Raw genomic sequence first — 23,962 nt, 5'->3', positions numbered from 1 at the left:
TTGTAATTATATTGCATTCTTGGTGAGCTGAGAACCACCCACCTTTTATATATTTTTTCTTTTTTCTTTTCCATTACAGTTGACAGTCAATATTATTTTATATTAGTTTCAAGTGTACAGCACAATGGTTAGACATTTAAATAGTTTACAAGTGATCCCCCCAATTAGTCTAGTACCTACCTGGCACTATACATAGTTATTACAACATTATTGACTATATTCCCTATGCTGTACTTTACATCCCCTTGACTATTTGAAACTACCAATCCCTTTACCTTTTTCACCCATCATCCCTACCCCCTCTTATCTGACAACCATCAATTTGTTCTTTGTATCTGTGTGTCTGTTTCTCTTTTGTTTGCTCATTTATTTCTTTAGATTCCACAAATAAGTGAAATCATATGGTACTTCTCTTTCTCTGTTTGACTTATTTCACTTAACATTATACCTTCCAGGTCCATCAATGTTGTCACAAATGGTAAAATTCTTTTCATTTTCATGGTTGAGTAATTTCCATTGTATATAGGTATCACATCTATTTTATCCAATCATCTGTTAATGGGCACTTAGGTTGCTTCCATGTCTTGGCTATTGTAAACAGCACTGCAGTTAACATAGGAGTTCATACATCTTTTTGAATTAGCATTTTGGATTTCTTTAGCTAACTATCCAGAAGTAGAATTGCTGGGTCATAAGGTAGCTATATTTTTAATTTTTTGAGAACCTCCAAACTGTTTTCCATAGTGGCTGCACCAATTTGCAATCCCACCCACAGTGCACAAGAGTTTCCTTTTCCTCACATACTCCCAGCACTTGTTCGTTGTTGATTTATTGATGACACGTATGAGGAGATGTCTCATTGTGGTTTTTATTTGCATTTCTCTGACGATTAGAGATGTTGAGCATCTATTCATGTATCTGCTGGCCATCTGCATGTCCTCTTTGGAGAGATGTCTATTCAGGTCCTCTGCCCATTTTTAATTGGACTGTTACTTTTTTGGTCTTGAGTGGCTTAAGTTTTTGTTTTTGTTTTTTTAAATAAATTTTGGCTATTAACCCCTATCGGATATATCTTTGGCAAACATCTTCTCCCATTCAGTATATTGTATTTTCATTTTCTTAATGGTTTCCTTTGATGTGCAAAAACTTTTTACTTTGTTATAGTCCCATTTGTTTATTTTTTTGTTTCCCTTGCCCAAGCAGATAGAATGACTATGGACAGATCACATTATCCTTCTGGGACTTTGTTTTATTGTCAATAAAATCGAGATTATAATACCTCCCTCACAGTGTTACTGTTAAGGTAATTTATTATAACGTATTTTAAACACTTTGTACTACAGCTGCTATATGGTATGAGCAAACTAATGGTAGTTATTATTTGTTCTATTAGATTGTCAATCCCGCTAGCAATGAAAAGATGACATTTATTTTTGTTTCCTCAGAATCTAACTAAATGCCTGGCTTATAACAGGTACTCAAAAAAAAAGGGAAAGTTTGTTGAATGATGGATGGGAGGTATAATGGATCGATGGTAGAATGAATTTAAAAAATGAACCATGGGATTTGGTGACTTCAGAGGGTCTCAGGGAGAAGCAAGACTTAATGTGAGTCTAACAAAATGAGTGGAGTATCTTACCTGCTGACAGTGGGGAGTCAGTGAAGATTTTGAGAAGAATGACACAAGGAGAAAACTTTTCAGAACATTAGTCTGGTACTGGTGTGTGGTATGGAGTAGAAAAAGGAACAGGGCAATCCATTCGAGGTGGGCCATTGTCAAGTCCCTGACCAGCACACTGTGGAAATAAAGAGAGACAAAGGAAAGGTTAAGGAAAGGGTAACAGTCCCTGAGTCTTCTCTATTCGCTATGAATTCTTAATGTGGCCGTTTAAACCATTTACCAACATGCATGCTGATGCTTTTGAAATATACAAGATGACACTTTTGAAAATCATTGCAGGTGAATGTTTAGCTGGAGAGGAAACAAGCTTAAATTGGAGGGTTGGATTGATGGGTGTGGAGCATATGGCATAAACTGAATCAAACAGTCATGGTGATTTGAGGACCAGGCTGTTTTTTTTTTTTTTCCTTAGACACTTGGGAAGATAAACAGAGTTTAGAGTTAGGGTAGGAAATGGAAATGGATTAAACTATGAAATGTGAAACTGAACTGGGGAAGCTAAATTACCGACAGGAGACTCACTTGCATGGAGAAGGGTGAATTGGATGAGGTAGAATGGGAGTCCATTGGAGGTGGGGAGACACGGCTGCCTGACAGAGGAGGTGCAGAGAAGGTGCTGGATGGTTCCCCAGTAATGAAGAGGTGAAGCCCGGTGAAATGAGAGCTAGACTTGACCACTCCCCCTCATTCTGTCCCCTGAGCTGGCCTTGTGGACCTCCCACTTGCCACTCCACTCTCACTTAACTAGGAAGCAGATGATGCCTGGGAAGTGGAGCCAGAATAGGATACCTGCTTTTGTTGCATTTCCAGGAAAGAGGTCTGTCTCTCTGTGGAGGAAGTTATTCTTTCAAGATAAAAGAACCATTGCTGGAAAGAAATACAGGGAAAGGAAGGAAGGAAAGGAAGGAAGGAAGGAAGGAAGGAAGGAAGGAAGGAAGGAAAGAAGGAAGGAAAGAAGGAAGGAAAGAAGAAAAGAGGGAGGGAGGGAGCGAGGAAAGGAGGGAGGAAAGAGAGAAAGAGAAGAAAAGAAAGAGAAAGAAATAAGGGGAGGGGAGGAAGGAAGAAAAGGGCCCTTTTTTCTCCTACTCTTAATGGGAATTCATTCATTCATTTACCATATTTATTAAATTTAAAAAATATCCACTTTCTTTTTCTTCTAACTGCCATGTTTACTGACTGCTGACATTTTTGCTGCAGCAATTCTCTGCTATCCATTATGTACTCTTTTTTTCCTGCATTGGACCAGCAAAAAAGACATTTAGGTTGACCTCCCCCCCAGTTTTATGTTCTATAAATGATAGAATATCCTGATTATGGAAGGTTTCATAAGATGTACAACAAACAAGAGTGGCTTTGGACCTCTCAATAGCACCTCTGCAAAGAGAAGACAATAGAGTGATACTTCCAACAGTCTGGGGGAAAGTTATTTCCAGTCTAGAATCCTACACCCAGCCAAATTATCAATTAAGTGTGTGGTGTAATAAGGATACTTTCAGACATAAAGTTCTCAAAAAGTTTATCTCCCATGTACTCTTTCTCAGTAAAGTTGTTGGAAGATGTGTGTCCCTAAAATGAGGAAGTAAAGCAAGAGAGTGAAAGACATGGGATCCAGAAAACAGAGGGTCCATAGCAGGCAAAGGGAACCTTTAGAGTTGACAAGAGAAAAAATTCTGCGACGTTCTAAATTTAATTACAGCAGGCTGGAGGGTGGGAGGAAGTGACAAAGGAAAGTTAAGCAGCCATCAGAGCTGAAAACAACAGAAGACTGCTCACATTCCTGAAAATGTATGTTGAAACTTTGAATCAACTTCCAGACAAGCTATTTCAGTGATTATCTAGAAAGAATAGCCAACCACCAGACGCCATTGCATCCTGCTTATGCATGGACATTCCAGACTGTTGCCTACAACCAATCCAGAAGCATCAAGTATTTCTTCCTTACAGACTATTGACCTATCCCAGAACTTTCCCTGCTTCACCCTTTCCTGCCCCCTTTATTTATAGCCAATATAAATTCATTTAAAACAACGTGCATATTTCTTTCCCAGACTAATGTATAAAAAATCCCTTCAACCCCATGATGACAGATGTTTGCCTTTTCCATCTAGCCTGCTGCTGGTGGTTTAGACAGCATGTCTCAGGACCTGGTCGTTTTGCTGGCTAGCATATAGCTCAACAAATCCTTTCTTTCAGGATACCTTTTGGCCTCGACAGTTTTTGTTTAACACAGTGAAGTTGAAGGGAACTCCTGCATCAACAATGAAGAAGCAGGTCTGGAGAGCAGTCAGCTCAGATGAGAAAAAGTCAGAATATTCAAGGAAGTCTCCCTCCCTCCCTCTCTCCCTCCCTCCCTCCCTCCCTCACTTCTTTCTTTCTGTCTTTCTGTCTTTCTTTCCTTCTCCCCCGCCCCTTCCCTTCCTTCTTTCCTTAGGCTACAATACCTTTTTTTATTTTAATTTTTTATTGAGGTATAATTGACATATAACGTTATATTAGTTTCAGGTGTACAACATAATGATTCGATATTTGTGTATGTTGTAAAATGATCACCTCAATAAGTCTAGTTAAATTCTGTTACCACACATAATTACAAAAAAATTTTTTTCTTATAAGAACTTTTAATATCTATTTTCTTAGCAACTTTCAAATATGCACTACAGTATTATTGACTATAGGCACCATTCTGTACATTACATCCCATGACTTATTTTACAACTAAAAGTTTGTACCTTTTGACCCCCTTCACCTGTTTTACCCATCCCCAAGCCCCACCAGGAAGAATTTCTTCAAGCAGATAAAATAGAATACCTGATGTGAATGTTTGTGTTGAGAAAATATTTAGTCCACCTGTAAGGTGCTATATAAATGAAGAGAATAATTATTATTTTTCTCATAATGATAAGTGTCAGACTTTTAAGACTCATGTGTTAGGGATCTCACTTTCATTTTCAAAACCAGATACGAAAGCTATCTTTTTCTTGAAAAATCACTTACCTTTATTTGAAAGCTCTATTATTAGAAATGTATGCTCTAACAAATAAATCTCTTATACACCTATCTTTCATCGATAGCCTCTATGCCTTAAGATCATTTTTATATGTCTCTTTTAAACATAATTTACATGTAAAAAGAAATCTGACCACACTATACATATGGCTTAATAATTGTCTTTTAAAATAACTTTACATTTTGCTGTCTTTCTACATCCACGTCTATATAAACACACCCATTTTCTTAACATTTATTTTTAATAACTGGGGTCAGGATGTATTTCATATTAAGTTCCTCTTGTAATGACAAGTCCCTCTGTAGTTAAAAAGGAGGTTAAAAAAAAACCCTCCTTTTGTGTATTACATATTTCTCAAGGATACATTAAATAAGTATATTGATTTTTGTTTTAAGAACACAGTAATTCCTATTTTAAATCATAAGATTGTTTTTTCTTTATTCAGTAAAGTAAAATAAAGGTTGTTTGAGAGATGACAGATGACATTTCTTCTGAGTACCGTGGTGGGAAAAGACTCCAGATGCTTTTCTTGATTCCACCCAAAGCCAAACTGCTAAGCAGTTAAAACTCAAGGGAGCAGTCAGACAGGTCTAACGAGAATAATACCAGTACGTAGCTGTCCACACCCACCCCTGCAAGACAGAACTGCTTTACGGGTTTGTTGAAACTGCTGTGGAACTGCTCTATAACCTCTTCCTAAATTTGAAATGTTTCTGTCTGATGTTCAGAATGGCTTAAATGTTTCAGATTAAAATTCTGCAAATCAGTAAAAAATGCATAAATCGAATCAAGTTAGATTTGCTGTCATGAGCATTAATTTATAGCAGAACAAACAATCGTTTAGGCTGTCCTCCTGCTTTGCATGGCTTTTCCTTGAATCCAATTGCTGCTGAATGGAAGCTTTATCACTAGGAGGTGAGTCAGTTCGTTAAATTGTGAGGTGAGGAGCTGGTTAAAGAAATCAGAGGTAGCCGCAGTCTCTTCCCAAGCGTGGACGGTCCCTGGGTTGCTAAAGGTTTCAGGAGGAAACTGTTTTCTGACGTCTGCAGCCGACGCTGAGGGTTCCGGAAGGATTGCTGGAAGACTACAAGGACACGCCTGAATCACACAGGGCGGGATTGTTTCCCTATACACCGGTTTGCAGGTTGTCCTAACTGCCTTCCATGAAGTGATTGTTCGCCGCTCCAGCTCTACCTCACCCTCTTTCATTTCCCATCACAGTGAATGCTATTTGCCGTTGATGTGAAAAGTTCTAGAACAGGGGTGGATAACTTCAGGATCTGCACTTTGCCACTTTGAAAGACAGAGCCTTTTAAAAAAAACCAAAATAGTATGCACCCTATAAAGCAATGCTAACAAGCCATTTTAAATGAGGTTGAAAACTGCTCATGATATAATGCTAAATTAAGAAGCTGGACACAAATTTGTATATAAGTGATGTTAATCAATTAGGTAAAAAAATTCATTAAAAAAAAAAACAAACTGGAAGGAAATCTACCAAAAATGCTTAGTACAGTTGCCTTGTCTGGATGGTATTATTATAGATGAAATTTTCTTAACTTCTCTACATTCCTTTCTACCTTTCTGAGTTTTCTACAGCAAACATACATACTTCTATAATGGTGAGGAATAACCCAACTTTAAATTCAACCTTCTAAGCAAGTCTCTTACTTGATTTGCTAGTAAACTCTTAGCTCTAATCTGGATTTTGCCCCTCACAGGCTGAGACCTCACAGGCAAGTAATGCAAATTCTCATGGCCTCAGTTTTCTCTGTGTACAGTGAGGAGTTTGAATAGAGTTTCTTCCCTATGATCCATGACCTTACCACCTCTCTGACAAAATTTAACTGTTGCATCAACCCTAGCTCAGGAGACTCAGTTGATGCCATTTTTGTTTTTCCCCAGCTCCTGCTAAATTATATTTAGATGCTCACTTTTTACTGCCAGTTGGTGTACGTTTCCTATTTTGTCTTCTGCTTTAGATGCTTTCAATGTTAAGAGAATTAAAGATAGGAATTTATTCTTTGAACACCCTTACGCTGACCCTTCTGTCTGCAACAGGGAAACAATGTATGTGCAATAAATCCTTCATGGTGATAAAATGATAATGGCTGTGGGAACTTGTTATTGCTTATGAATGTCTACATTTTGAAAGACGGTCAATTCAGATACTAGGTAACACTTTGCATTATACTCTACCCAAAGTTAGATGTCAGATGATTTATGGCTTCATTTCCATTCTGATTTCATGTTGTTTGTACATGAATCTCTAATTCCACTTTTTCTAAGTGATTGAACCTATATATTTTTAAAAAACAACCAAAACAAGAGAAAAACACGCACTATAATTTGAGGATACCAAAAAAGACAATCACTTCACCTATAGAAATATGATTAAAATTAATAAGAATAATGTTTTGGGGGGTATGACTTCTGCATAGCAGGCTGATTACTTTATAGTTACTGCATTTTCACACATCCTATGTGTGTAGTGTAGGAAAATAACAATTGATAGAATACTTTATTGGTTTCAAATTGATACCAAATGATTGCTCAGAAAAGTGTTCTTTCATGTCTGATTGGACAGGAATTTTGACATAGTAGAGAGGGCATGAAGGTAGAGGGCATGAAACAGACAGAATTCTGATATTTTAGATATTAAGTAACTCAGGGAAGTCTCTTAATCTCTGTGGGATTCACTATTTTCTTTTATTATGATGTGGGTCTGGGTTTATAGGGAGCTTTGGTTGGGGAAATGATGGGGGTGGGGGACAGAACATCAGAAGGCATGGTCCAGGGTGGGGATTGGGCTGCCACCCACTTACAACCATTATCATCTGTGTCAGCTACTGGCTGTCCTCCTAGGCTTTCATTTGTAGAAAGAGTTCTGAGGCTGTAAAAGTTTTGAAAACAGCTCATAGAAAAGTTCTTTAAGGCAGCTTTCATTTCTGAAATTCTCTGTGGAATATAAATTTTGAATTCCTGCAATAAAAGCTGAATAGCTATTATAATTTTCTTCAAAATGGTTAGCACATTATATATCCACGCAGTGTTTGCTGATAACTGGGTTTACAGCAATAATCTGCATCTTGACTTTATATTGATAGAAGTTCAAGTAAGTGTTCCAATCCCATGATAACAGTCCCTCACAATCATAAGCTTAAAAAGTTACTTGGAGACTATGTAAAATAGGCTAACTTACTTGGCTCCTGTATTGTATTTATTGATTGTGTGGCTTGCCCACTAAAATTAATGTGAGTTATGGTTTAGCTTGATGGGTTAGAAGTCGCTTGGCCTAGGGTGGCCCCTGTGTGGTTCATACATGAGCTCTCCATCATCTGTACCCTTAACATCCAGCCTCTCCCATCTTGCAAACTTGGGTTTCTTAATGAAGAGGATCAGGCAGGAATGTGTGGGTGAATCCCTGTTATCCATGTTATCCAATTAAAGGCAGTCAAAACACCTTCTCTTAAACCACAAAAAAATAGAACATTTTATTAGATATTATTTGTGCAGAAACTAAAACAAGTGGCAACAACAACAAAAAAATCTCATCACTACAGTGACAGAAAATATATTTGAAATTTATTTTTTTAATAGTTAACCAGCCTCCCTGGCAAAAACAAAAACCCCTACAAACAGAAAAATCATCCTGTTCCAGAGGACAGTTGAACTAAGGAAAATAAAGATAGTTCTGATCTAATGCATATATTTCACCAACATTTTCTTTTTCTGAAGTGCAACTTATGTGGTTTATCAAACTGCTTTTTTCAATGAAAGCTTTGAATGATTTCAACTATGTTAACTAGGAGAGATCAATCTGATTTTGTGATATTGAAAATCCATATTTCATTATTTGTGGAGGATTCTAATTTATTCATACAAAAAAATAAATTAGAAGAGTAAGAAAGAGTAAAGCTATACATAATTACTAAAAATTAAATTGTCTGCCATTTTAAGCAATAATCATTTCAACCATTAGGCATTCTCCTTATCTCACATTATAGTTCCAATCCTAGCTTCTGTAGTTCTGATATATTAAAATACAATTCCCCTGACAGGCAGAACAGCTCCTTTAATTAACGGGCTGTAAACCTTTCCTGTGGCAAAAAGATATCGTTTACCAACAAAGAGATATGAGAGCGTTCCCATGGGATTTTAAGTAAATGATCCCTCTTCAGCTCATTGAAGTTAAGGTGCTCTGTTTAGTTTCAAAAAAAATGTTCAGGGTATTATTGATGCCGTTTCCTAACCACAAGGTCATTTCTAAGGTCAGGCAGAGGGAAAGTTACATGTCAGTGATGTGTCTCTAACAGTACAAGGGGAGGTATCTACAAGTGGCTGGGCAAAAATAGCTGACCTTAGTCAGCTAGTGAGGACTCCGCCAGACTTCAGATTCTGAACTCTGAAAACCTAGTTGTAAGAAATGAGCGACTTTAAAACCCTGTGGTGTGCGCCCGCAATTCTATAAGCAGACCTTTATGATCCCATACCTAACATTGTATTACAATGATTTGTTTTCCTACTGCAGACTGGATATCCTCCACGCCCAGAGCTGTGCCTCGTTCACGTTCATGTGACCCCCACTGAGCCTGGTGTGGGGCACATGGTCAATGTTTAATAACTACTTTTTCAGTGAATGAATGTTAAATGTCTCCAAGAGGAAGTTTTACTGATTCACATGAGCGATAAGATGGGAACACGAAAGGTCAAAATTTCACACCCAGCAAAGAGCTTTTGGTTTAATGGGGTGGTACATTAGCTTTATATAATGTTCCACAGTTCTCAAGAATGTTCACATATTTTATCTCATTTGATCCTCTTTGTAGATCTGGAAAGTTGGCAGGGCAATTATTATTATTTCTACTTTGTACGTGAGGGAGTTGAGCTCTTGCCCAAGTAAATTGTAGCACTAAGATCAGAACGATGGCACCTGACCCGCAGCTTTTACTAGGGGCCCTTTCATGACAGGAGCCAACTGTGTGTAGTCTGGATTCCATCAATCATGTCATTCTATTTATTTTATCCACTTATCTTCCCTTATCATTCTTAGACAAAGATAGTAAATGAAAGTCATTGTCTCCCCAGACCTGGCATATTTGGTTAACTGAAGGAGTGCAGGGAGCAAAGTGGTAGGCTAGGGGGCACTGGAAGCCAGAGGTGTGTAATGGGTGGGTTGTGCTTTTGATCTCCTCCCGTTTTGTAAACAGATTGAACAGCTCTGAGTCTGGGCGGTGTTTGGGTCTGTGACTACCCAATGTGAGCTCCCAAAGGGACCCCTGGGTTGAGCGGAGCTTTCTTTTGTCATCACTGGGTGGAGGTTCATAGATGTGTGTTGTTTTCAAGAATTCTAGTATGTAATTGCGTAATCTTCTTAATATGTGTTACTGGAATACTGAATTTTTAAAATTCAAGTTTTACTATAACATTTTTAAGGACAGTAGTCACTTATTCATCATTGTCTTTTCCTTAGTCTAGCATTGGCCCTTCTGTCTTATAGATTATAACTATTTGCTGAACAAATGAGGTGCATAGAGGGAAAACATCCTAAATTAAATTTTGTACATTATGCACTGATACCCCCACATGGCTTTTCTCCCTTCCAAACAATGGATATCCTGAGCCATTTGTGCTGGGGCTGACTTGTAGCTGTTGATTCAATTTCAGAACACTGTTAGTGTCTATACACCAGTGTTTGTGTAATCATTTGAACACTTTATCACATTCGCCTTTATTAAAAATGAGAGGAAATTGAGATAACGATGGAATTACTGGGTGTGCTAACAGTGGTAAACGTTTATCTCTTCGTACGTTTGGCTCCTTGAATTTAAGCTGGTCAACTCTGTGGTCAATTGCGAAGAAATAGAAGAGGACACTGTCTAAGATTTGTGCCTAAAAAGTGAGGTGTAATTAGGGGTGCTATATTACGGAAACATTTAGAAAACTCTCTCCACACTCTTTATAACATGCAAATGATATACCATATTTTGCCATGTATAATGCATTCCTGTGTATAATGTGCACTCACGTTTTCAGCCCACACTTTTCAGGGGAAAAAAATCTTTTGTTTTAACTTTTTTAATTCAAATTTTTATTTGTTTACACTTAGGTACTTGTTTTTGTATAATAAAGGAATTAGCATTTATTTTTACCATATTATGGTACAAGAAATTTTATGTAACAAATAATTACAAAACAGAAGAACAGATACAAAGTTCAAGAAATGTTGTGTACCTGTAACAAATTCACGATATTTAAGCATCATAGAAGGCCAAGAACTCTTCATTGTGGTAAGTTCAACAAAACCAATTATCATATTCTAGGCTATTATTTTGCATACGGATGTCAGTATTGATTTCTAGAGTTACACTGTTAACTCATAAGCATAAATAGAAGAAAAACATTTATATAAATACGGCGTTAGTACTACTCATGTATAATGCACATCCTTATTTTTCCCTCACAAATTTGTGCAAGAAAGCGCACATTATATGGCACATTATAGTGCACATTATATGGCAAAATACAGTAGGTCCATTTTTGTTCTTTTCAGTTCATAAACACTTCAGAAATACACTGTTTAAGAAAGTAAGTTAACTGGCATTGTTTGGGAAGATGACAGATATTTATTATAAAGATCTTTAAATGAGCTGGTCCAGTGGCTCAGCGGTTAGAGCTCCATGCTAACTCCTAAGGCTGCCGGTTCGATTCCCACAGGGACCAGTGGGCTCTCAACCACAAGGTTGCCAGTTCAATTCCTGGAGTCCTGCAAGGGATGGTGGGCTCCGCCCCCTGCAACTAGTAATGGCAACTGGACCTGGAGCTGAGCTGTGCCCTCCACAACTAAGATGGAAAGGACAACAACTTGACTTGGAAAACAGTCCTGGAAGTACACACTGTTCCCCAATAAGTCCTGTTCCCCTTCCCCAATAAATATTTTTTTTAAAAAATTGCATATACAATGTGATCTCAATTATAAAAAAAATAAAGATCTTTAAATGTTTATTAAAGAGTAATTTAAGTTTTCCAAATTATTAAAAAAACCCAGCTTTTTTAGGGATGGTGTGACTGGGTCTGTATCTAAACCTGAATCTTAGAGACTGGTGTAGTTCACAGCCACTAACTGGGAGGGGTCCTGGAGGAAGTCGCTGGAATGTTCTGGCTCAGGGTTAAAAAGTCTGTACCCAGTGGATGATCTCTATCCAGGATTCTTTGCTGCCCTCAGAGGCTGAAGTCCCAGGAAGGCTGAGTTTCCAAAGGGCTGGGTCTAAAGAGAAGGTTCTCAGGGGCATAGAGACAAGCTTTCCCAACGTTCTTTTACAAAATTGGAAACTTGGTCTGGATCTGGAAGTTTGCATTTTCTAGTTAAAAATGACCACAAACAGGCAAAATAAAAAGAATTGCAGTTATATTTTCATGTTACCCCATGGAAAATGGGGCGTAGTGTTTTTTTTTTATCTTCATGCCAAAGAAATTATTTATGGTGAACACTTCTCCACAAAGTGGTGGTTCGGTGTAAAAATAGTTTTACGTGTCGGAAATCTGGCTTCTCAGGCACTTTTCTGTATTACTGGAATCAAAGAAAATAAAGTCCCCAAACAAAACCTCATCATCTAAGCTCTCTAAATTCTCTCAATTATGTTTCTAGTTAAAGCTTGGTTGGCACCGTTTCCAGGGATGAGCAAAAGTTTTGTTCAGTAAGTAATTGTCCAATTGAATGACCCTTACTTTTCAGCTTATTTCCGCCCTGGGGATCATAGAATCCTAAAAAGCAGGGGCCACGCTTTCCCAGTACTGCAGCCAGTCCTCAGAGCGTGGCGGCCCCTGCAATCGGACGTCCTTCCCTTGGTCCCTGCGCTCGGGGCGTTCGGGTCTCAGGGACCCCTCCCCTCCGTGTGTTACTCAGGCCTCGGAGGCGCAGGGCGGAGCCGCGGACCGGCGGGCTCAGGTGGGGAGGGGCGGCGGGCGCGCGTCTGTGACACTCGCGGAGGACGGGGGAGGCGCGGCGGCCGCACCCCTCGCTGGGAAGAAACGGGCCAGGTGTGGCTCGGCGCCGGGTGCCAGCTGGGAGGAGACTTGCGCCCCACCGACCAACACCAACACCCAGCCGCGACCCAGGTCCTCTGTGCTCTCGCCGCCTTCCGAGCTACAACTCCTGCTCCCGCTCCGGCTCCCCGCCCGTCGCCGTCGCCCGATCTACGCCCGCCGCGCCGCGCCCGCAGCGGCCTGGACGGCCCCGGTGGAGAGGAGCGTCCTCGCGACACTTCTGCACTTCCCTGTCCAGTTCCCGGGTTTTGGCCTTTCCTTTGAAGCACTCCGCCTTTTCCGAGCCGGGCGTCCTCGCTTATGCCTCCGCACTGAGTGGCTCTTTGAGTGCCCGCCAACATGAGCTGCAATGGAGGCTCCCACCCGCGGATCAACACGCTGGGCCGCATGACCCGCGCTGAGTCCGGTCCCGACCTGCGCTATGAGGTGACTTGCAGCGGAGGCGGCGGCGGCGGCGGCGGTGGCGGCGGCGGCGGCGGCACCAGCAGGATGTACTACTCCCCGGCGCTACACACGGTCAACGACCAGAACTCGGACGGCTACTGGTGGGTACTGGGGCGGTACCGGAGCGCGCGGCGTGCGCGGGGCTCCGGGGCCGGGGCTTGCGGGCTCTCCATGGGAAAGCGGGACAAGCCCTTCCCTGACGCACGGGGATACCCTGGTCCAGAAAGAAGAGTGTCTTTTTGCTCGAGGTCATGAAAGCATTTCCTGTTGGCGCTGGGGCACGACCCAGGTGGCCTGACGTCCATTGCGCTGCGGTGTGGGTGTGTGTTCCAGCGGGGACTACGTCTCGCCTTTGTCCCTTCCCGCGAGCCGGGGCAGGAGGCCACCCAGCGAGGGGTCGGGGTGCCGGGGGTCTCGGCTGCTTCCGCGACTGTCCCTTGCACGGCCCGCCCTGGGTGGTGTCCCTTTACCGACCGGCAGGTGGGAGGTCAGGCAGGCAGGGCTGCGACAATAAAACCCAACTTATCCAACTGTAACCAAAAGTAAAACAGCAGAGGAGCGGGGGCTCCAGCCTGGCCAGTGGCCAGTGGCCAGGGTCGGACTCGGCGCTCCGTTGTGTCTACTGGCTCATCCCAAATACCTGGTCACCCGGGACCACGTCTGCAGCGGCATCCGGGCTGCTGGGCCAGTCAAGGGCTTTTTGATAGAGGTTGCGCGTGCTGGAGGCGCGGGGTCCCGTCTCGAGAAGGCCGCCGCCTTGGTCTCCCCTGCTATTCAAAGGAAGTTTGCCGGCAGGGGCAGTCACTTGGCCCCAAGTGGGAGCTCCGCGGGAAGAAACCTGTCCCCGTCAGTCCGCCGCGCGGTAGCCCCCGCGGGCGAGCGCACCTGTGGCCCCGCGCCTGCGCCCTGTTTCCTTTTTATAAGGCGCCGGAGGAACGACCTCAAGGTCTTGGTCGCGGAGCGCTTTGCAGGGAAATTGCTCCCTGAGCAGCCGAGGGTCGGCAGAGGCTTGTGGAGGGGAGGGCGCCGCGTCCCACTGGTGCGGGCCTGCGACGTTGGAGGCCGGCCCTGGCCAAGGTGCCCCAGAGAGGCTCACTGGGAAGATTTTCATCGAGGAAACCGATGGAGGGGTTCATTTGGGTGGGTGGAGGAAAACAATGAACCTGCATTTACCGGGTCACTGGTGCCGGGCTTGGGATGTCCGTGTGAGGCGTGAGAATATTGTAGCTCGCACCCTCTCCTCCCCTGCAAACAGTTTCCCCCCACAAGCTTTTTCATAGAGGGCTTTTGGAAAAGACGTCTGGGTTCCAGAATCCAATTTACCCTGCCTTGTGGCCTCAGGCTGGGGAGTAGCAACCGGGATAAACTCCAGGGGGTTTTGTTGGGCCAGCAGTTTTGAAGGCGGGACTATTCGAGTTGCAACCTGTTTTGTTAGCGATTTATTTTCCCCGAGCATCTTAATAATTTATTTTGTTGTGAGTTAGCAAAGAATTGCCTCAATCTGGAGCCCTTTGTTTTTTGAACAAAATACACCTGGGGGTTTCCAGGAAAAATGTGCCAAGCAAAAAACTGGAGAAACTTTCCAGTTTTTACTTTGGTTTTTAAGTCTGTTTTAAAAACTTGGCCAGCCATTTAAATCTGAAACTTTACTTTTCCCTCCCAGTCTTCCAGTATTTGGAAAGCACAGTTTTTATACCCACGCATTTAAATCCAAGTCAGAATTTGCAAGGATTCTCCAGCAGCTCTTTTTTCAGCATTTACAAACCAAGGGTTTTTTTGTTTGTTTGTTTTTTAAATATGCTTCTGTTATCCTAGAGTCTCTAATTTTTAAATTGGCAATAAACATTACTGTTAGTTGAATATTTTACTCCCTTGGCTTCTTGTAGAAGAAACTTGTAATGAATCAATATATTAATTAATGACCTGCATAACGATATGTGGTTTAAAAGGATTCGTCACTAAAACAAAATTTTGAAGAGTTTCGGTGTTTTCTCATAGTATAGCATCATTTCTTGTATTCGGTTTTTCCAACCTAAAGGCTGTTTGTTTATAAACTGTCAAGTTTTACATCTTGCTGAGAAGGGCAACACAGACTCAAATGAAAAATTACTTAACTTGGAGAAAGGTGTTTTTACTGCGCATTGATGTTGATTTGCCTGGGCAGCGGGGTGTCAGGCTGGGGTCTTGAGTCAGCATGAGGTCGTTCTTCCGGATCAGGTAATGGAATTACCCCAGCCTGTCCCAGCCTGGCCTGCCCAGCTGCTGCCGACCCTTTTTGAACTGAAGAATTAGCACAATACAGAATAGCCCGCAAATGCTGACTTCTGCATTTTTACAATAATGGTGACTGATGGAAGAGAGACAGGGCACAGACCCATATCGGTTCTCCTGGTGGCTTTTTGGTTTTGTGCGGAGGGATTTATTTGTTCACAGCATGCACTTTGTAGAAGTAGGATGCCACCTCTGCCCTATTGCCCTCTGCTAAATGAAGATTAAAAATTTAATAAATGCTTTTCTGACGCAACGTTTTCCTAAATACGTAAAGGTGTTTTGTTTTTAAAGCACAAAAACCAGCATGAAAACAACTGGTTGGATTTAAACGCATTTATTTCAAAAACTGCTACTTTATTGGCTGAATTAGATGGTGATTTTGAAATAACCAGTGTTTGTATTTAGCCTTTTCCTAATAAACTAATTTGAAAGGTGTAGGGAGCTCAATTCTTATTTTACCTTTTAAAGTGACTAAAACATCTTCTGTTGTCCTTTACGTTAATTAATATTGCTTGTCAATTTTTAGGACAGTATTATATTAACTTCTACTAATTCTTCCTTCTTCCCTGACCTGGCTTTTGTGTCATCTTTATTTTAGGCTGGATGGAATCGCATCTACTTTATTTAATTTCTTCTTGTGCTCTACTTATATTTTAAAATTTGTAAATGTTACATGCTTGATAACATAATAAGATATATATTTGAAAAATATAAACTTTGGTTTTCTCTTGTATAGAATGTTATATTATTTTTAATTAAGGCAGAATTATTCTAGTTTTATTCCTGTAGTTCAAAAGAAATTAGAAATCTGTAGTGAAATTTGGTGGCCAAGTGACCAAGTCCCACAGTAAAATCTTTCACTGATCCAAGTATGGATTTTGTAGGAGGATTAAAAGCGAATGTAGCCATTAAGCTTCAGAAATATGTGGTTTTAATGCTATTAACTTTTCTCTAGAACTCATGATTTAAAAACCAAATGCATGTGATTACTATGCGATACACATTTTAAGTTTGTTTTAAACTACCTTTTAAAAGAAGCCTATATCGTGGCATGAATAAACAGGTTCCATTTGCACTGAATTTTGGAGTGGGAGGCAATATTAAGGAGTATAAAATAACCTCACTTTCCCACGTTAGAGACAAGGAGATAAAGACTTGCCCCAAGTCCCTAAGTCCACTCCTGGCTGAGTTGGCAAGAGAACCTATGCTGTCACCCTCTACCTTTAGAGAGGGTTCTTTGTGTATCAGACTGGACAGTCCTGTACTTACAGTAAACATATCTCAATTCTATTTCTTCATTCAGCAAATGTTTACTGAGCATCTGCTGTGTGTTAGGTGTTGGGAATCTCAAAGGTGAAAATACAAAGGCTTCTTGAAAGAATTGTCTGCTCTTTAAAGGAAAATAAGTACACAAGTACTGTAATACGAAAGGATAATGGCCAGACGGGGTATAAATGACTCAGAGGCTTCAAAAGAGATAAGATAACCCCTGTAGTAAGACTTTAACTAGACTTTATAAAGGAAGTGGTGTTGAATTAGGCTTTGGAGTATTTATTTTATCTGGTAAGGTGGGTAGGTAGAGAGCAGGCCAGGGGGAGAGAAGAGCATGAGAAAGTCTGCGAGTTGGGAACCAGGAACCAAATCAAGGCCTATAGAGCAGTGTCCCTTCTGAGCATTCACTGTGTGGGGAAGCAGTAGGACCTCAGGAGGAAGGATGGGTTGGAGCCAGGGCTTGAGAGACCTTGAGTCCATGGTGGGGAGTTTGGATTGGCCATTCCAGGCTTTCATTGAAGCCGGTGAATCTCCTGCGTTGAAAGAGCAGGGAATAAATGAGACTATCATAAGTGAGTTTTCGGACTGTTTCTGTGGCTGCAGTGTGCTGGGTGGCATGAAGTGGGGCGAGCCTGCAGGAGGGAGTTGGCTTAAGGAAGCAATTATACCAGTGCAAGAGGGAGGTGATGAAAGTCTGATCGAGCTCAGAGGCAGTGGGACAGGAAAGTAGACATTTATTGCTAGGTGGGTGGAGTGGCAGCTTCAGCTAAGAATTTGGATGTGAGAGGCAAGGGAGAGCCTGAGAAAACAGGCTGAGAGTTGGGTGACTCATAGAATGGATTTCCTACACATTTTTCTAGGAAACGATTGCAAAGTAAGATTCAGTTCAGCTTGCTATGTGGCAGATAACATTTACATGGTTATTAAGTTTGAGTAAGTTACATATTTTACAAAAAGATTGGTGGTTAATAATAGTTACCATCACCTGGCATGTGTACAAACACCTGTGATGTGCCAGGTATATTATGTATTTATCTCAAGCCTCAGGACAGACTTCCCACTTTAGAGAAGGGAACACTGAGGTTAAAGTAGTTACACTTGGCCTTGGTCACACTGCTAGTTAGTGGTTGAGCTACGTTTGAATCCAGTACACCACAATGACTCAAGAAAAGATCAAAGTATAGTCATTAGAATTCATCTTGGTTTCTACTTGTAAACTCTTCTATCTAATGTGAGTTTTTACTTCTTTTTAATCTGTTCCATTTCTGTGACATATTTATTTCATGACCATTGTGTTCTTTTATTCGTATTCCTGTAGAGTTTCCATCTGCCTAGGGAAAAAACACAAGATGCTGCTGCACTAAGCCAGCTAATTGTTGGTCACGTCTACAAAACAGCTTTCAACAGTCGTTAATTTTTTTCTCTAAACATAGGCATCATTTCATTGTTGTTCAGGTGATTGAAATATCTTGGGAAAGAAGGAAAACTGCTGATGCCCCTGAGGCCTCAATGCTGACTTCTTAGGGTGGAGTGAAGGAGAGCTTGGGTGTGACTGGGGGAGGCTAACTCAGTTCTTTGCTAACCAGTCTTTCCAGAAGAGGAGGTTCTAGGAGTGCTTCTTTAGTCTGGAGGCACCGGTACTTGGAGCACTGCCCCACCCTTTGTCTTTCTCTTTCTCCCTCTGGCACTTATGGGAAAATGGTCAGGCGTGGTTCTGATATTGAAGCCACCGCCCACAGACCCCAAGGACTCAGTGAGCCACTCATCTGTGGCAATGTCCTGTAAAGTGCAGGCCCATAACTTACCTTATACTTGACCACCAACACCTTGGGCTGGAAGGGTCCAGGACCTTCAAAGGCATCATGAATGTGAAATCTATTTCATGAAAATGATGAGACGTAGTAAGAGGCTACAGTAAATAGATCTAAGTTTTTGTTTGGAATTTAAAATTTTGACACGCGCACATAACATCCCTTGCTTCATCTGGCACCTGAAAAATATGAAAAAGGACTTGGCTTGTTGATGGATAATCAGATAACTTGTAAATGATTTTTTTAGGCTTCAGAATGAATGTAAGTTTTCACACAGAGAAATAATTCAAAATAGAACCCTTATTTTGACATTGAATTTCTAATATTCATATGTCATCCCCGCTTAATAAAGGAGAGGAATACATCGGTTTCTGAATTTTCTTATCACTTCGATAAGTTTCTTTCATGCTGTTAAACGGATGTATCACTTTCTTTGAATTATCTCAAACTCTTATTTTCAGGCCTTGTAGGTAATTTTAGGAACCTCTGCAATGTCTCACCCTTATACCTAATCCTCTATTTCTTCTTCTTCCTTTTTTTTTTTTTTGCTTCTCATCCCACCTCCCTAATTTGCTTAAAATTATGAACTGGGGCAAAAAAGTCACAAAGTAGAAAGTGCAATCTGAGCAGCAGCCACCATGTAAGAGCTGTCTTGCCTGGGGCCTTAGTTTCTGCTGGGCTTTGCGGCATTAGTGGCTCCACTGAGCATCATGCCAACCCCAGGAGAGGGTTGTGCCTCCATGTTGCAGATGCAGAAACTCCAGGGGCGGGGAGCCTCGCTTGCTCAGTGTCACACACACGGAAGTGGCTGAGCAGGGAGTGGACTCCAAGTTTGCCTGGCTTCAGTCTTTTTGAAGTTAATGATGTGATCAGTTTACCCCATCCCCCAATCCACCAGGAACTGGGAGAATAATAAACACGGAAAGGAAGTGGAACTTTTACTAGAGTACTGCTTCCAAAGCCCCTAGGTGAGGACAAAATGAAGGGTCAGAGGAGGCCCTCTTTATAAAATTTATAGGAAAAAAACACCTTTTCTCGTCCACTGTTGGAGTGAGGACGGGGGTGGGAGGAGGATAGACGCACTGTCTCACTGAGCTTTGGAAATGAGGCTAATGAGATGGGTGGTAATATTCTCGTCTCAGCCTTTTATTTAACTTTGACTCCTCCTGTGCTAGACCAAACAAATATGCACCAGTACCTTCTGTGTTGTTAGGTGCGTGTAGGAGGGCAAGATGACTAAGGTGTGGGACTTTGCTCTCCAGGAGTGGGGAAGACAGGTGCGTAAATAACTAGTGCGGAATGAGGGCAGAGTGTGTGCAGGAAACTCAATACAGGAGGCAGCATTTGCTCGATAACTTCCGAAGGATGGTAGAGTGTTTAGTGAGTCTTGAATCTAGGGTATTGTCCTTAAATTAAGAAGTAAAAATATGTTTTACAAATGTTACGTTTTTTTCCTTTTTACTTAAGAGTCTTTAAAGAAACTCAAACAAAATAGTACATGTGAAAATTATAAAGAGCTGAGCAAATTGGTCTTGAGATCAATATTAATGCATTACATAATTATACTTCCAACAAATATTTATTGAGCTTTTCTGAGGGAGAAGGGGATATGGGAGGGGGAAAGAGAGAGAAAGAGATGGAGGAAGGGAAAGAAAGAAGGAAAGAAGGAATCCAGTAGGAGAGAAAGCACATTGACAAAAGAAATACAGCTAGGTGACATGGGCCAAGTGTCTAATATACAGAATAGATTATTATAAAATTACTTTTATGAAACAAGGAGAGTATTATTATTATTATTAAATATTTTTACCTCGTAATACTGCATGGCTTTCTTCAAAATAATTGTCTTTTTTCCCCCTTAGCAATACATGTTAAACTAATGCCTTAGGACAGCTAATTTTGGAGTTATTTTTTTAAGAAGAGTATTATTTAAAGGTGGTAAGATAAAACATAGAAAGCTCTGTAATATTGTTCACACGTTCATGTGCTCCATCCTTGGATTAAAATCCAGAACGTGTTTTCCTTTTAGCCATTGATAAAGGGATCTTTAGGCAAACTGTTGGAACCATTACTTGTTTGAACAAGTTTTAGAGTGAACTTAAAAAAAAGTGTTTATGCAGGCAGTTCTTTGTAGTATGAATCATTTGTCTTTGTGAGTTTGAAGATAAAACAGAATTTCAGAAAATTTAAACACTTAAGAACAAATGTTTTTTCAAGGACAGCTATTAATTTTAGTTTAGTCAATATTTTTTTGATTGGTTTGACCCAAATGCGTTTTTTCTTTTTTTTTTTTAACATGACATCTCTCATCTTCCATGAAATGCAATTTAAAAATTGAACTTTGAGCTTGTTAGTTCAATTTCTAACATGGTTTAAAATCTCTGCACCCCTAACATCTATATGTGCCAGTATTGAAAATTCTTTCATGATAGGTATTTTAAAAATCCTTGTATATTTTTTAAATAAGTCAATTTATTTAAAAATTATTTTTTCATATATGGTAGAATTTTGCATTTTCCCAAAGTGCACTATATCAATTGAAGAAGAAACTTGATTACCATTAGATGTAACAGACCTGTGTATTATTTTCCATTGGAGGAGTGAGTTTGGTGGTTTCATAAAAGAGAATTACAGAAAGAGTGAGCTAGAGAAATCTTAGTTACCATCTAGAGCCCAACAGATGGAAAACTCATGTCTACAACTTTTCTGGGATTAAAAAAAAGATCTAAAATTATGTGGTCAATAAAAAATAGGATTTCACCTAAAAAGTTTTGAGTGACACACCACTTTAAAAAAATGTGTGTGTTCCCTGAAGCAAGCTCTCCTGGCTCTCATGCTGAAGAATCCAGCTGCACAGTGTGGAGTATCTGATGCTGGACTGACCCAATGGGTCCAAATTTTTTCGACCTGCATGTCCTCCTTGATTTGAGTATTGCCAGCTGTGTGTGGATTCTTCACTGGGCTAAGGTAGCAACCTGAAAGGCGAAGGTGGATTCTCTGCCTCAGTGTTAAATCTCCCGGGCCTGAGTCTGCCTTCCTCCATCTTCTCTTTGATGGACTGGGCTATTCAAAAGCTTCCCTTTCTCACCGAGGTCTGGTCCCAAATGATGTCTTTAGCCACACTTCAGACTAAAGTGAGATTCTTAAAACAGATGAAAGAAAAACAGGAGAGGTAGATCTCACTTAGGGACTAGATACAGTCTTGAAAAGTTATGGATAAGATGAAATTTGGTTAATCAGATCATACTTTCCATAGACAAGTAGTAATACCAAAGATTTTTCATTACATTGTTCTAACACTTTACAAATTAGATTTTTGTGCATTCCTCTTTCCTATATTTATTAATTGTTTTACTAAAATGTCAAGTGAAACACATAGGGCTTTAGTGGATATCAAGGGCATGTGTGGTAAACATGCAAGTCCTGTAGGAAAGCATGAACGATTCTTGTTAGTTTTAACAGGATATGAAGCCCCCTGTTTCTTTTTGTTTGTTTTTTCAACTTCAGATGTATGCGGGTGAGGGGAAGCAGATAAGATGACTTATTTTTATAGAGATGTCAGCTGCTGTCTCTAGAAGTAGAGAGAAACCAAAATAATGTGGAAAGTCCACGATTTTAAGGCAACATTTAATGGCCTCACCTTTCTTTTTCCTGGATACAGTTTATTTCTAAGTGTCCTGCAACTAACTGCTTCAGTAGTTGGGTTAAAAGAAGCTGGTGAGTTTTATGTTTTGTTGTCAAATGACTTTCATCATAAACTCAATTGAAAAAGACTTGTATGTTCATTTTGGTACATTCATTCACAACTGAGTTTGGCCTCCCTGTTTTGTTGTTTTTTAAAATACATTTTTATTTTGGAATAGTTTTACATTTATAGAAAAGTTGCAAAGATACTGGAGAGCTCTCATATACTACTCACCCAGTTGCCCCTCTCTGCCTTTGTCTAATAGCTCAGTTTGTGGGTTTTTTACAGTAGCACACGTTATAAATAATTTAAGAAACTCTGACTTTCCATTGTGCTAAGAGATGGCATTTTCATGTGTCCTAAGGACTGGCTTTCTTCACAGGAATTACTCTCTGAACCAAACTGCTCAACAGAATTACTAAATGTTTCAGAAAAAAGGTACTGTCATCCCCCTTCAATAAAAGAAAACAAATAAATTACACAAGACCTTCCTAATTCTTTCTCCATCCTAGGGTTTTAAATGAGGTATTTCTGAATTTTTTCCTTTGTCTCTTGAATTTCTTTCCTCTATTTTATAATAGGTACATTTTGGAAAGTATTCTGATTCTAAGTCAAGTGGAATTTTGTACAAGTTTGGACAACAAATGTAGTCCTGTTTATATCTCAGCACTTCGGGGTTGTGCCAGGTTTCCTGTATAGTTCCAGTGGAAGAAGAGACTGCATTCATGGGGTGTGGGGTGTCCTGGTTTTGATAGGTGGGCAGTTCAGGCGGGCCCGTTGCCCAGGCCTGCCTGGGGGAGGCATGTCATCATCTGGGAGTGGTTCCCAGGGAAAGCTTGGTTCCTCACCCACATAGGTTCAGCTAGTGCTGGCTTGTTGGGGAGCCTTGCTTGCAAGCAGGGACTGCAAATAGGTGGCAGAGAGAGAAAGTCGGTGTCCTCCCCGAGTGCAATGACGCAGAATCAGGCACAGTGGGAGCAGGTTCCCACATTCTTATGCCTTTATCCCATCTATGTATAGCCTGTGTTTTTCAAACCTTTTTTTTTTTAAACACACGCACACACAAAAACCCCAGTGAAATTCTTTAAAACATGTACAAACACAACCATCCCCTACATAGACACATATACATATAAGAGAAAGTTTTATCTGCAGGTCCCCCCGCCCCCCCCCCCCCCCAAGGACTGGGTGGCTCTGAAGTCCTGTGAAGAACTCAGGCTTCTTGTAGCACATTTGTGAGGCCTTTTCCAGGACATTAAGCAATAATTTAATATGCTTTATTTATTTATTTTTTAAAATATGCTTTAAATCGCTCTTAAACTAAACTATGGTAGGCTGTGCTTCAGCATAATGCATCTTGGCAAATTAAAAAGTAAGACTTTTATTATACCTTGCTCTCTTTACTTATATCTGAAGCAAGTTAAATTCCTGTAGTCTCTTTTAAATATGGAACATCTATAACGTTATTCTTAAACACTGCTGTTGTTTTAAGGTTTCTGCCATGTGTCCTCCAGAAAAGTGCTTCATTTGAAATGGACACGTGGCTGAGCATCATTGTGGAGAAAAATATTCTAGGACCATCTTGAAAGGAAAAGTGGCTTGTTTTGCATTCAAGATGGTCACCTTTCCTATCACTTTCTTCACACCTCTCTTTCTCTCTCTCTCTCTCTCTTTCTTTCTTTCTTTCTTTCTTTTTCTTTTTTTTCTTTTTTTTAAAATAAATTTTATTGGGGAATATTGGGGAA

General features: G+C 40.5%; 1 protein-coding gene across 3 annotated transcripts in view; it reads left to right on the top strand.

Annotated features, from left to right (window-relative positions):
* Window positions 1-12,563: 12,563 nt before the first annotated feature.
* The window catches only part of DSP (desmoplakin), a 41,026-nt gene continuing 29,627 nt past the window's right edge, over window positions 12,564-23,962 (top strand). For 2 of the 3 annotated variants that reach the window (XM_033113598.1, XM_033113597.1), the window contains exon 1: window positions 12,919-13,279. In XM_033113598.1, coding sequence (XP_032969489.1) covers window positions 13,074-13,279 — 206 coding nt within the window. In that variant the 5' untranslated portion in view covers window positions 12,919-13,073. Of the gene's footprint in view, window positions 13,280-23,962 lie in introns of all 3 variants that reach the window. The other variant, XM_033113599.1, reaches the window with a different exon arrangement.

The sequence above is a fragment of the Rhinolophus ferrumequinum genome, chromosome 9 (genome assembly GCF_004115265.2).
Source record: "Rhinolophus ferrumequinum isolate MPI-CBG mRhiFer1 chromosome 9, mRhiFer1_v1.p, whole genome shotgun sequence".
Classification (NCBI taxonomy): Eukaryota; Metazoa; Chordata; class Mammalia; order Chiroptera; family Rhinolophidae; genus Rhinolophus; species Rhinolophus ferrumequinum.
The sequence above is the reverse complement of the archived record's forward strand: the minus strand, read 5'-3'. Positions and strand labels throughout refer to the sequence as shown.